General features: G+C 49.4%; 1 protein-coding gene across 5 annotated transcripts; it reads left to right on the top strand.

Moving 5' to 3' along the window:
- The first annotated feature begins 3,680 nt into the window (after positions 1 to 3,680).
- Positions 3,681 to 12,379, top strand: DCAF11 (DDB1 and CUL4 associated factor 11). 5 transcript variants are annotated; one of them, XM_036449662.1, is made up of 15 exons: positions 3,681 to 3,836; positions 4,540 to 4,746; positions 5,637 to 5,764; positions 6,352 to 6,479; positions 6,740 to 6,804; positions 7,115 to 7,215; positions 7,403 to 7,549; positions 7,761 to 7,815; positions 8,168 to 8,236; positions 8,550 to 8,607; positions 8,705 to 8,890; positions 9,616 to 9,769; positions 10,443 to 10,595; positions 11,351 to 11,457; positions 11,555 to 12,379. In XM_036449662.1, exons 2-15 carry the CDS (start codon positions 4,592 to 4,594, stop codon positions 11,687 to 11,689), a joined length of 1,641 nt encoding a protein of 546 aa, XP_036305555.1. In that variant the 5' UTR covers positions 3,681 to 3,836; positions 4,540 to 4,591; the 3' UTR covers positions 11,690 to 12,379. The 5 variants fall into 5 exon arrangements, with proteins under 5 accessions (XP_036305555.1, XP_036305561.1, XP_036305570.1 ...); XM_036449668.2 differs by having other exon boundaries at positions 3,745 to 3,883; XM_036449677.2 differs by lacking the exon at positions 3,681 to 3,836 and adding an exon at positions 4,016 to 4,124.
- Positions 12,380 to 13,944: the final 1,565 nt, after the last annotated feature.

The following is a 13,944-nucleotide window of genomic DNA, read 5'->3' on the forward strand; positions in this document are numbered from 1 at the left end:
ATCAGGGGAGGGAAGTTAGGGGAACCACACTATCAGGGGAGGACAGTTGGAGGCTCTCAAGCCTGCAGGGGATGGTAGTTGGGGGGTAAAGGGGAGGGGAACCAGGCCTGCAGGGGATGGTAGTTGGGGGGGGGGGGGACCATGCCTGCAGGGGAAGGCAGTTGGGGGCTATCAAGTCTGCAGGGGAAGGGAAGTTTGGGAGAATTAGGACAGCAGGGGAGGGCAGTTAGGGGTTACCAGGCCAGCAGGGAGGGCAGTTAGGGGTAATCGAGACAGCAGAGGAGCAATAGGCGTTGATCAGGCTAGCAGGGGAATGGTTAGGGAGTGATCAGGCTGGCAGGCAGAAGTGGTTAGGGGCAATCAGGCAGGCAGGCAGGCGAGTGGTTGGGAACCAGCAGTCCTATATTGTGAGAGTGATCCCAGATTGAAGATGGTGCAGGCTGGGCTGAGGGACAACCCCTAACCCCATGCACGAATTTTGTACACCGGGACTGTAGGACAAAATAATATTGAATATAAAGTGTGATAATAAAAAAAATAAATGCCACCTAGCCATCATGGCTCAGTGGTTGAGCATCAATCTATGAACCAGGAGATAGTGGTCTGATTCCCGGTCAGGGCACATGCCTAGGTATCAGTCTCAATCCTCAGTAGGAGGTATGCAGGAGGTAGCCAATCAATGATTCTCATCATTGATGTTTTTATCCCTCACTCTGTCTCCCTTCCTCTCTGAAATCAATAGAAATATACTGAAAAAGAAATGTCATTTTCTTTCAAAGGAATACATAGTATACCCTAAGATACAACTGCATATATGTTTTTTAAATATTATAAGTCACAAGTAACATAATCATGTTCATAGGCTTAAAAATCTTACAATACAAAAATCAATTAGTGGGTTTGGAGACTCATTTTGCCCTGGCCTGTGTGGCTCAGTTGGTTGTGTTGTCCCTTGCAGCAAAAGGTCACTGGTTTGATTCCTGTGAATGGGCAGGTTGCAGGCTCAATCCCCAGTAAGGTGTGTGCAGGAAACAGCGATTGATGTTTCTCTCTCCCTTTCCCTTCCTCTCTCTAAAATCAACAAAAACAGCCGAAGCCGGTTTGGCTCAGTGGATAGAGCGTCGGCCTGTGGACTGAAAGGTCCGGGGTTCGATTCTGGTCAAGGGCATGTACCTTGGTTGCAGGCACATCCTCAGTGGGGGGTGTGTAAGAGGCAGCTGATCGATGATTCTCTCTCATCGATGTTTCTAACTCTCTATCCCTCTCTCTTCCTCTCTGTAAAAAAACAAAACAAAACAAAAACAAAACAACCATAAAATCAACAAAAACATATTTTTTTAAAAAGTGCTGGGCTGCCGATACCAGTTTGGCTCAGTGGATAAAGCATCGGTCTGTGGACTGAAGGGTCCCAGGTTCGATTCCGGTCAAGGGCCTGTACATTGGTTGCAGGCACATCCCCGATGGGGGTTATGCAGGAGGCAGCTGGTTGATGTTTCTCTCATCAATGTTTCTAGCTCTCTATCCTTCTCCCTTCCTCTCTGTGAAAAGTCAATAAAATATATATTTTAAAAAAAAAGAAAAAGAAAATAAAGGACTGCACTAGCTGGTTTGGCTAAGTAGATAAAGCATCTGCCTTCAACTAAAGAGTCCCGGATTTGACTCTGGTCAAGGGTGTTATCTCGAAACCAGCCGATGTGTTTTTCTCTCCTCAATGTTTCTGTCTTTTCCTCTCTTTCCCTTCTCTGTAAAAATCAATGGAAAAATATTTTCAGGTGAGAATGAAAAAAAAAAAGAGAGAGAGAGAAAGAAAAGACTCATTTTGGTCATACAATCTCAGATTTTTTTTTTAATTTCCATAACTTTTATATGTTTATTCAATAATGTACCAAGTTCCAAAAAAATAATAATATACAAGTTTCATATTTCAAAGGCTTGAATTTGGATCTCATTCTGTTTTAAACTGGATTTGTAAGTGCTAAGTAGAAGGGGCCAAGAAGTGGAAAGGGACCAAAAATGCATTATTAAGATGAATTGAACAGTTACTTGTGTGTTTTTGTAGACCTTGGGTGCTCCAGGTGTATTAATCATAATTCAATGTTCATGCTATACCTTTGTCACTAATTCATGCATTTTGTTACTTGTTTTATGGTATAATGTGCCAGGGTATTCTCATACTGTTTTATGCAAAATTGAAACCGTATTGTTTTTGTATCCACCATAATATGCCACCAGGAGAACTAATGCTGTTTTTAAAACCTAACAATGAGCAGTTTTCCATAGCATAAAAGTAGAGGACTACACCACCATTTTAATGTCTGTCTGGTATTTCTGCGTCCTATCTCATGGACCATAATTTATTTAACCAATCCTGTCCCATATTGGGGTATATTTGTTGACAGTGCGTTGCTATAAATAGTAAAACAAGTGTGGGTCCGATTGTACAGATGAAACGCCCTGAAAGCCGGCCCTGGTGACCAGAGATAAACACGGTCTAACAGTCTAGAGACCTGGAGCCTGACCCGAAGGGCAGGCCACACCCTCGCCCTCCCAGGGAGAGTGAGGCCCAGAAGGAAAGGCCCGGGGGAATTATTAGCCCTCGCTCCCCACCACCACCCCCTATATATATCCACCTCGCGCGAGACCACCCACCAGCCAAGAGCGGTCGCAGAACTCTAAACTCGGGACAGCTCGAAGCCCTTTTTTTTTTAACTGTAAAGTTTTACATATGTGCCCTTTCCCCCTGCTTGACACCGCCCACACACACTCCCCCGCCCCCACCCCCCACCCCCAAGCACGGGGAGTGCGGGCCAGGGATGCTGAGGTGCAGCCTGAACCACGGACGTTGGCGCCCGGCACAGCGAAGTCACTCCAGCCATGTCCCCCGCCCCCCAGGCTGGGCGCGATCCCGAGACCTGGCAAGTCCGCGCCTTGGACTCAAACGGGTCACCAACAAACCCGGAGGAGAGGGTAGGGGGCGGAGCACTTGCACACCCTAGCTAGGTGGTCGGGGACAGAGAGGAAGGCAAGGACAGGTCTAGGGAAAGTTTGCCGATCCTGGAGGGCCAAGGGGGTGTCTAAGCCAGGGGAATTGACGGAACCTGACAGCCAGTAGAGCTACCGGTGTGTTAGGGAGCGTCTACAAAGAGCGCGGAGGGAAGCCAGGGCTCGTCTAAAAAGTTATCAGAGCGGCTGAGGGGAGGTCTAGAAAGGGCGCTCCCCACGAGAACAAGGCTTCCGGAAGCTAAACGCGGAAAAGAGGTATGGAGGCCTGGGTCCCCCACCAGTGATCTAAACACACCCTCTAGGGCCGACACCCCTGAGTAGGGCGACTGAAGCTTCAACCAACGACAAGAGGAAGGCTGGAGCCGGATGGGATGAGGGGGCGCGGGAGGGGGGAAGAGAGAGGAGGCCCTCAGAGATCATCTGAAAAGTGCGAAGCCACACGAATTTTAGGGGCCGACATCAAATTGTATCCCCTGCTAAGACACCTCTCGGTAGCGAACCACCGACGTCTTTGGTAAGCTCCACCCCTCACCTACTAATTGTGGTTCCGCTTTCGGATACAGGAAACGACCGGTCCCCGACTTACTCCTCCCAACAAGTAGCGAACGTCCTTCCTCCGTCGCGCGCAGTCTCCTCCCCCTCACGCCCCACACACTTTCTCCCGCCCATCTGTCAGTCACCGGGCTCAGCTGTCCAGTTAGCGGGCCAAGGAGGTGGGGCCGTCAGGGGCGTCGCGTGACGTCAGCAGTCCGCGGACCGGGAAGCCGAGAGATGAGTGACGGAGGGGGCGCGTGACGGAGGAGCGGTTGGCCTGCGCTGTGGCGGCAGTCGGGGTAAACAAGACCTGGCGCCCTGCGGCTCCTGCGACCGCTCTTGGCTGGTGGGTGGTCTCGCGCGAGGCGGTAACCGCCGGCTTCAGTGGGAGGGGCTCCTCAGCCTCTTCCCTGTCTCCTCTCCTCGGCGTACACACCACCACCACCCCCCACCATTCCACCCCCCCATCCCCACCCCCCGCACACACGTGGGCGTGAGACTGGGGAGGGGGGGAGTGTTAGGCTGAATTCTAATGTCATTGGTTGTCGCTGCTGCCGACTTTCACAAGGAAGCGCTCTGATTGGTCGGTAAGGGGGGCGTCGGGGGTCTCTGAGTCCATAGGCTTCTGATTGGCTAGAGGAGATAAGCTAATGAGGCGCGTTCTTCCGCAAGGGGTTGTGATTGGTCTGCCAGAGAGGTTACCTGGGAATCCACCCCCGCCTGGGACTTTGATAGGTGAGTTTGAGGTAGAAAACTGAGAAATTCCTCTTCACAAGGATTCTCATTGGTGAGCCAGGGGTAGTGCCCTAGGCTTCTCTCTTCTTTTTTTGGCTTCCCAAGATTGGGGAAGCTTTTTGTTCCTGAGGCGTGGGGAGTTGTCACAGGCGAAAGAAAAAGGGATCTCCTCGGTCCCTAAGAACTGTCGCCCTCCTAGAGATAGCTAACCCTATCTCAGGAGACCTTAGTATTTCTAGAGCAGGCTTTGCTTTCACCAAACCTAAGGAGGTGACAGGAGGAGTCCCTGCACCGGACTTAAGGATGCTGTGACCAGAAGATGGGATCACGGAACAGCAGTAGCGCAGGATCTGGGTCTGGAGACTCCTCCGAAGGCTTGCCCCGAAGAGGGGCTGGTCTGCGTCGGAGTGAGGAAGAGGAAGAGGAGGATGAAGATGTGGATCTGGCCCAGGTACTGGCCTATCTCCTTCGCAGGTAACTTGCCCTCTGGTGTGTCCCCCACCAGACACCACCACAGTTCCTTGATCCCAACTCCAGACAGAGGATAGGGAGTGGGATTAGCACAGTACAGCTGTTTTGTTTAAGCAGGACAGCCTTTTCTGCTGGGTACTGAGCACTGAGCTTCATACCCAGTAAGAGTGATTCTTGCCCAGAGAGGGTCACCAAAATCCCACTCTTGTGTTTTCAGGAATTGTTCAAGGGAGCCTCTCTAGCTATGACTACACAAATGTGATCTATTTTCCAAGTAAATTTTAAAAATAAAATAAAAGGCGCTTTAAAAAATAAAATAAAAACTGGAAAAGGAGTGATATGAGGGGTTGAAGAGTTGGGGAGGTGGGTGTTGAAATTTAGTGAAGTTAATTGCATGAGATATGAGACCATGTGGATTTTCTTGAAAAACAAGTTTAAATTAGCCTACTATAACCCTGCTCTTGAAGAAAGAATACTTTGAGGGAAGTTGGCCACCAAGAATTGACTGGAAAGGGAGTGAAACTGGCTTCATTTCTTGGCTGTGTCTTCTTGAGAAGACAAGTTTGGGGGTCCCTTCAGAATACTGTGTTCTGTACTGGACTACATGGGCAGAGGCTCAGAAGGAAATGCTCTCAGAATTTTTAACTCTCTGGGAAGTTAACCTAATAGGTCTGCCAATCTCCGTGTAACGTTGTGGCTCTTTACTCCTGCTGAAAGAATGAGAACAGGAGATTGTAAATAACAGCCAGGATCTAGTCAACCTCTGATCTCAATGGGAACAGTACAAGGGTTTGAATACCGGGTGGCCTAAGCACTGGATACCCCTGACTGAGTTTGGCTGGTTTGGGAAAGGAATCCTTTCCCTTTGTCATGGGGGTGGGGTGTCTCCACAGAGGCCAAGTGAGGTTGGTGCAGGGAGGAGGTGCAGCAAATTTACAACTCATCCAGGCCCTCTCGGACTCTGAGGAAGAGCATGACAGCGCCTGGGATGGGCGTCTTGGAGACAGATACAACCCACCTGGTAAGAGGAAAGGCGGACCGAGACCCTAACATTAGAAGACTTCCATTAGAAAATCTTTTTCCTTCTTTCTTTCTTTTTTGTAGAAGTAAGTCTCTCCTTGCCGAAACCGGTTTGGCTCAGTGGTAGAGCGTCGGTCTGCGGACTGAAAGGTCCCAGGTTCGATTCCAGTCAGGGGCATGTACGTTGGTTGCCCGCACATCCCCGGTGGGGGGTGTGCAGGAGGCGGCTGGTCGGTGTTTCTTTCTAGCTGTCTATCTCCCTTCCTCTCTGTAAAAAATCAATAAAAATATATTTTTTAAAAAAACAAGTCTCTCCTTATCAGTAGTTACTTTATTTATTTTCATCTTAGTTCATGGGCCGATCCTCTATCCACTGAGTCAAACCAACCAGGGCAGAAAATCTTTTTTCTTTTTAATTTTGACAAAGAATAATAGGTTAAGTGAAAAGAAGATGACATAATTCAGGGAGTGAGGGGGTCCTTTAAGACTCGGTACATGCAGCCACATCGAATGGGCTTGACTATAGTTCTGCTAACTGCCCTCCGAGGCTGGAAGGCCTAGGATGAAACTTCTCTCTGGTCTTCACAGTGGACGCAACCCCTGACACCCGGGAGCTGGAATGCAATGAGATCAAGACGCAAGTGGAATTGGCTACAGGGCGGCTGGGGCTTAGGCGGGCAGCCCGGGAGCACAGTTTCCCTCAAATGCTGTATAAGGTAGGCCTCTCCACCCCGCCAGCCTAGTAGCAGGCCTGTCAAGGCAGCCAGGAGTGCTGCCGTCCCCAGAGAAGAGGGAATTAAACTTTCCAAAGAAGCCTCAAATGCTGGAGTTCTTAGCCAGCCTGCTCCAGAGTTTGGTGGGACATTCTGTATGTGGTGTCCATTTCTGAAACAAGAGCAACAACTTTGGAGGAGGGGCCTGGTGTGGCTGAAGTGGCCGTGTTTCTGCTAGCAATATTCCCAATCCCTTCCTTTAGAGAGAACGGGGCCTCTGCCACCGGGGAAGCTTCTCCCTTGGAGAACAGTCTCGAGTGATGTCTCAGTGAGTATGGGGCTTGGTGGAGACACTCTAAGGGCCAGATAGATCTTATCTCCTAAATTTTGAAGGTATAGGTGTTAAAGGATCCTCAGGGATATTAAGGTTAGGTTAAGTGGGGTTAATGCTTTGAGAGTAAACAAAGTGGAAAAGTATGGAAATGAGAGGATGACAGAATAAATGAAAGGGGGTTTTACCTAAGGCCAAAAGGGAAGAATGCTTTTGTATTCACATCCAGCTCTGTTAGGATTCTGCTAACTGGGATACTTCTCATCCCGAACTCCCCTTAACCCTCACTTTCCCTCTGCTTCCCCAGCTTCTTGCCCAATGATCTGGGCTTCACTGATACCTACTCTCAGAAGGCTTTCTGTGGCATCTACAGCAAAGATGGTCAAATCTTCATGTCCGCTTGCCAAGGTACCAGTCCCTGCTCCCATGAACTGTCCTTGAACAAGGAATACTCCCTACGGCTGAGGCTAGAAAGACCCAGACCCTGACTTAGGGATGCTTAGTCAGAGCACCTTTCTCAGATACACTGATAGAGATCTGATAGGAGGATTTGAGGAGGTTATTCCCTAATTCTTCTTGGTCTCATCTTACACAGACCAGACAATCAGACTGTATGACTGCCGGTATGGCCGCTTTCATAAATTCAAGAGCATCAAGGCCCGGGATGTAGGCTGGAGTGTCCTGGATGTGGCCTTCACCCCTGATGGGAACCATTTCCTGTACTCCAGCTGGTCTGATTACAGTGAGTATGCCCCAGATTTCTGTTGTCTCTCCAGCCCGGGACCTGAGATCTCCAAATGCCCACTCCTCTGTGCCAGGACTCTACATCTTCTCCTGGAAAGATCTCTTCCAGGGTCTGACATCCTGGCCCTTTGTTCCATCTCCTCTCTAGTTTCACTTCTACCTGTCTTCCCCCAGCCCTGAAAGATTCTTGTTTCTCTTGCTTCTCTTAGTTCATATCTGCAACATCTACGGGGAGGGAGACACACACACTGCCCTGGACCTAAGGTACTGGCTCCCCTTCCTGGTCCGACTCTTCAGAAACTTCTCAAAGAAGGCTCCCCAGGGGCATATCTCTTGAACTGGAACTCCTGCTTAGAGGGAAAAGTACACTCGTTGCTAGTTTCTCTGTGTGGATTCCTGGGAGGGACCCACCCTTCTGACCACAGAGGACCAGGGTAAAATAGATAGTTGCAGGATTATTTCCGGGTTCTCCCTGAGGTGATCCACATTCTGGCTTGTGTTGTCAAGACTACTTTTCCCCTGAGAAGTGTGCCTTACAACCCTCATCAGAGTCTGTGTGGATTAACAAAGGCTGAAGGGAAGTGCACTTACTCACCTCCTCCTTTGCTCTCTTCAGGCCCGATGAACGTCGCTTTGCTGTCTTCTCCATTGCTGTCTCCTCAGATGGACGAGAAGTGCTAGGAGGGTGAGTATGAGGGATATTGCTGTCAGTTAATGAGACAGAGTCCTCCCTGAGACCACAGAGACTATACTGGGCACCCCTACTCAGGCTTCTGTGGAGAACAACCAGCCCTTCTCCAAGGTCAAGATTTACAACTCACTTTACCTCTTACCATTCACCCAGAATGAGATCAGAGGTCTCAAACCTTTTTGCACACACAGCTAGCACTCCATTTACCTCCTATATAAGAAGAGACAAGGGTTTGCCCTTTAGCAGGACTTCACAACAGGGACTCTCGGTCCTCTCTCCAGGACCCTCTTTATCCCCTCCTTTTCAGGGCCAATGACGGCTGCCTGTATGTCTTTGATCGAGAACAGAACCGGCGCACCCTTCAGGTACTGCTTCTGAGACTTAGAGTCTCTGCTTCCTGGTCCTTGACTATTAGAAGACGCAGAAAGAAGTCCTAGATATCCTGTTGTCTTTCTCCCCTAGATTGAGTCTCATGAGGATGATGTGAATGCAGTTGCCTTTGCTGACATAAGCTCCCAGATCCTATTCTCCGGGGGTGACGATGCTATCTGCAAAGTGTGGGATCGACGCACCATGCGGGAGGATGACCCCAAGCCCGTGGGTGCACTGGCCGGACATCAAGATGGCATCACTTTCATTGACAGCAAGGTAGGCCGGGAGGCAGCACTGCGAAGCCAGGCTACTAAGGTTCCAGTTGTCCAGGAGAGGATGTCAGTGGACTGCTGTGGAAACTCGCCCTTGGTCCTTATTAGCCAAGTTGGCAAGAGCTGGACTTTAGGGAAGGGGCCTAAGCCAGGAAACATGAGATCCATTGGAACTCAACCCTGATGGGTACCAATGGAGCAGGCAGGGCTTTCTGTACAAGAAAAGTAGAAGACAGTTAGTATAGGATAGAATAGGAGACTCAGCCAGTGCCTCAGTCAGAGAAGCTGAAGCCTAACCAGGGGGTGAGATCTGAGGGAGAAACCTGGTTGAGCCTTCACCAGTTGCTCAGTGGTTAAGCATCTGCCCATGGACTGAAGGGCCTCAGGTGCAGTTCTAGTCAAGGGCACATACCTGGGTTGCAGGCTCTATCCCCAGCCCCAGGCAGGATCCATGCAGGAGGCAACCAATTGATGTGTCTCTCTCACATTGATGTTTCTCTCTCTCTGTGTCTCTTCCTCTTTCTCTGCTCTCTCCAAAAATCAATGAAAAAAATATCCTTGAGTGAGGATTAACAACAATAAAAAAGATGTGAGCCCACCTGGATGAGGAAAGAGGCAAGCAAAATCAGAAGACTGGCGTTTTTACCCCTCAACTGGAGAGGGGAGCTGGACTGACACCACCAACATTTGCAAGATCTGACACTTCCTCATCTATTTTGGGATTCACAGGGTGATGCCCGGTATCTCATCTCCAACTCCAAAGACCAGACCATCAAGCTCTGGGACATCCGGCGCTTTTCCAGCCGGGAAGGCATGGAAGCCTCACGCCAGGCTGCCACACAGCAAAACTGGGACTACCGCTGGCAGCAGGTGCCCAAAAAAGGTGAGAGGCCCCAGTGGTGCTGTTCAGTAATTGAACATTGACCCATGAACCAGGAGGTCAAGGTTCAGTTCCAGTCAGGGCACATTGCCCAGGTTGCGGGCTCGATCCCCAGTAGGGGGTGTGCAGGAAGCAGCTGATTGATGATTCTCTCATTATTGATGTTTCTATCTCTCCCGCTCCTTTCCTCTCTCCGAAATCAGTGAAAACATTTTTAAAACATTTTAATAAATACTATTTTTTTTTTTTAAGTGAGAGTGAAAAAAAAGAAAAAAGGAAAAAAAAAGGTGAGAGTGGAAGGTAGAGCCTGAGATATGGAGAGTGAAGAGTCAGGAGTAGTAGTTAAAATATTTAACCCCTAGAGAGGCCTGTCATGGGCACAGTGAATATGCTCTGGCCTGGAGCATTAACTCTTTGTTTGCTGAACCATGTGCAGAGGTTCCCAGGGTAGGAGGGTAGGGAATCACTCAGAACTAACCAATATGAAAGTATTTCAGTATCTTAATCAGCAGAAAGCCCCGCTGACTGTTGGTGAATACCAGTTGACTATTAGGTGGGAAAAGAGCCACCAGTTGGGAGTTGGAAAAATGATTGTGAGCATTGATCTTTGCTAAGGATTGGTGATTTGGGAGAATCCAGACTCCTAACCTAGGGCTCTGCCTGCACCCCTACCCAGCCTGGCGAAAGCTGAAGCTCCCAGGGGACAGCTCCTTGATGACCTACCGGGGCCATGGGGTGCTGCACACCCTCATCCGATGCCGCTTCTCCCCCGCCCACAGCACCGGCCAGCAGTTCATCTACAGCGGCTGCTCCACTGGCAAAGTGGTTGGTAAGGACTGTGTCAGAACAGGGAGCCTTGGGAAGTGCAGTGATGTTTCTTAGGTTATAACTACAAGTGGAGGTGAATTTAGCTTGGCACCAGGGAGGCTTAAACAGAAACAGAAAACATTCTATTGATCAGCATTTTAAATTAAGACAAGGAACATAGAATTCTAGTCAGTAAATAGAACAGATTACCAAAAATATACATGGTTGTTTTGTAGCCAGTCAAGAGAGATTGCAGATGAAAGGTAGGAGGGAACAGAGGTAAACAGGAATGACACAAAGACATTCAGCCCCTAGAGCAGGAGAAATGCACAAACACAGCTACAGCTATAAGGAGCCTGAAACCTCGCACTCAGGTGGAGACCCACCAGAATGAGAGAAAGGTGCGCCCCGTCCAGACAAGGAACAGCAGGTTCTCGTGCCTGTGGAGACATTTATTATTAGATCTGATGCCTTCCACATCTTGTGGGCTTTTTAGAAAATGGCTGCTGAGAGCTTTAAAGCCACATTGCATTTTAAGTGTAGACCTTGTGAGATGTAGCTGAGGACCAGAGATATCCAACCTCTGCTAGACCATACCCTCAATCTGAGGTAGGGAAAAGGGGAAAGAAATTGAGAAGCAGCCCCGTCCTCTGCTGTGGGTTTTGTTACTCTGGACAAGAGGGCTGTTGCTGAGGGGTAGGTAAGTGGTGTTGCTCAGAGAGAGGCAGGGGCCAGAGGCCCCTGTGGCAGCCTCTCCACTCTGGCCTTTGTGAACAGTGTATGACCTCCTCACTGGGCACATCGTGAAGAAGCTGACCAGCCACAAGGCCTGTGTGCGTGACGTCAGTTGGCACCCCTTTGAGGAGAAGATCGTCAGCAGTTCGGTGAGGTTGCAAGCGTTAGGGGGGGCTTTGCATGTCTGGGACTTGGACCTGGGAGTGAGCAGCACCCCCTGACTTCTTGCCACCTTCTGCCCTGCAGTGGGACGGGAACCTGCGTTTGTGGCAGTACCGCCAGGCAGAGTACTTCCAGGATGACATGCCCGAGTCTGAGGGAGACCCCAGTGCTCCTGCCTCAGCGCCCCACCCCTCTTCGGCCTTTTCCTCGCCCCAGTAGATCTGACCTCCAGCCCTTCGTGGCTGAGCCTCTTCCCTTCCTCCTTTCTGAGGGATCTTTGGGGAGTCATTGGCATTGGATGGGGAGAAACAGAAGCCCAGGCTTTCAGGGGCCCTAACTGAGCCCTGGAAAATCCTCCCCGTGGGTCTCCTCACAATCTCACCCCTCATTCAGCTTGGGTCTCTATCTCTGGCTAAGGTCTGGCAGGACTGCCTTTATTTTGGTATGGCCTTTGTCAGCAAGAGAACGGTCCTGAGTGTTTTTAATCATGTTTGGATGTTAGGTGTTAGCTCCTAGAGTAGATGCCTGGGCCAGGTCTGACCAGAGCAGTCAGGCAGGCCCATTACCTGGCCTTCACCTTAAGGATTAGTCTGGCCAATCAGAGGGCCTTTCTCCCAGAGGTCCTGATGGCTAGAGCCGCAGCCCTTTGGGGGCGGGTGGGATGGGTAAGGCATGTCCTCGGCACCCTCCTGGGGTGGGAATTATGTCGTTTCTTTCCTGTGTCTGGGTCGTTGGGGTGTGCCGGGTTGTGGTGTGAGAGGCTCCACGTGGCCGCCTCACACAGGGCAGCCCTTCCTCCCACACGGTCCATCTTGCAGAGGCCAGCAGCTTCAAGGAGGGATGTTGAGTAGGACTCCTTCGTCCTCTCACTGGCTTTGGCTCCCTCAATAAACTCTCTGTGGGAACCTGGCTCGGTGTCTCTGTCTCTCTTTTTCCTGTCTGAGGCCTTTTATACTCTCACATCAAGAAAATAGCTTCAACGAAGCCTTCAGGTTTGCTTCTCTATGGAAAAAAGCATCCCTTTGATGCCCAAGATTTAATCATTTAACCGAGCCTTTCGGTAGGTAGCCCTCCTCCAACTTAGAAACTCCCCAGCAAGTGGAAATCAAGAGAGCAGGAAATAAACACATCTTAGGTCAGCACACTTGCATGAACTGGTCTAGTCGACAAGAAAAAATCGCCCAGAGCCAGAGAACCTGGCGGTCACTGATGCCAAGCCCCTGGGCACTTCACCCCCTCAGCCACCCTTGCACAGTTGAGGACATGGAGGCGTGCAGCGTGCCCCAGAGCAGCCGATGGTGCAGCCACTGGGGAACTAGAGTTCGCATCCAATTCTGATCCATCTTTCCCCACATTTCAAGGCAGTTTTTAAGATTATGTCCTTTATAACTATTTACAATTACAACGAAAACTTGTCAACTTTATTTTTTTAATATATTTTTATTGATTTCTGAGAGGAAGAGAAACATTGATGTTTGGCTGCCTCCTGCATGCTCTCCCATTGGGGATCGAGCCCGAAACCTGGGCATGTACCCTGACTGGGAATTGAACTGTGACCTCCTTATTTATGGGGGACACAACCATTGAGCCACACTGGTTGGGCTGATTAATCCATCTTGATCAGTTTGCAGATGAGGGTGCTGATGACCAAGGAGGGTGAGTTGTCTTCCCAGTCATATCGTTGGGGCCAGAACCCAGGTGTCCGTGCTTGCTCGCTCATTCCTTTCACTACTTTACTGGTCTCTACTGTGCTTTGAAGTCCCACCACCAGTTTTGAGGAATGAGGAAAGAAGACAAAAAGGGGTCCCAAAACAGTTACTGAATAAACAGTTGTTTAAGTAGTTGCTCCCTGCTCCAGCCTCAGTGATCAGGTTGGGAAGCCAAGTCTTTTTTTTATTTTTTTATTCTCATCCAAGGATATGTTTTTATTGATTTTTAAAGAGAGGGAGGAAAGGAGAGATAGAGAAACATTGATGTGAGAGAGAAACATTGATCAGTTGCCTCCCATAGTGATCAAACCTGCAACCTAAATATGTGCCCTGACTAGGAATCGAACCCACAACCTTTTTGGTGTGCGGGACGACACTCCAACCAACAACCACCTGGCCAGGGCAGGAGGCCAAATCTTATGTGTGGCTGAGATCCAGAGTAATTGGTTAGAGGACACAACCTAAGGTTTTTTGTTTTTGTTTTAATATATATATATATATAATTATTTTCAGACAGGAAGGGAGTGGGATAGAGAGTTGGAAACATTGATCAGCTACCTCTTGCACACCTCCCATTGGGGATGTGCCTGTAACCAAGGTACGTGCCCTTGACCGGAATCGAACCCAGGACTCCTCAGTCTGCAGACTGACACCATCCACCGAGTTTAAACCAGTTTTGGCCACAACCTAAGGTGTTTTTTTGTTTGTTTTATTTTATGGGGTTTTTTTTAATTTATTGATTAAGGTATCACATATTTGTCGTCA

Source organism: Pipistrellus kuhlii, unplaced genomic scaffold, assembly GCF_014108245.1.
Source record: "Pipistrellus kuhlii isolate mPipKuh1 unplaced genomic scaffold, mPipKuh1.p scaffold_m20_p_1, whole genome shotgun sequence".
NCBI lineage: Eukaryota > Metazoa > Chordata > Mammalia > Chiroptera > Vespertilionidae > Pipistrellus > Pipistrellus kuhlii.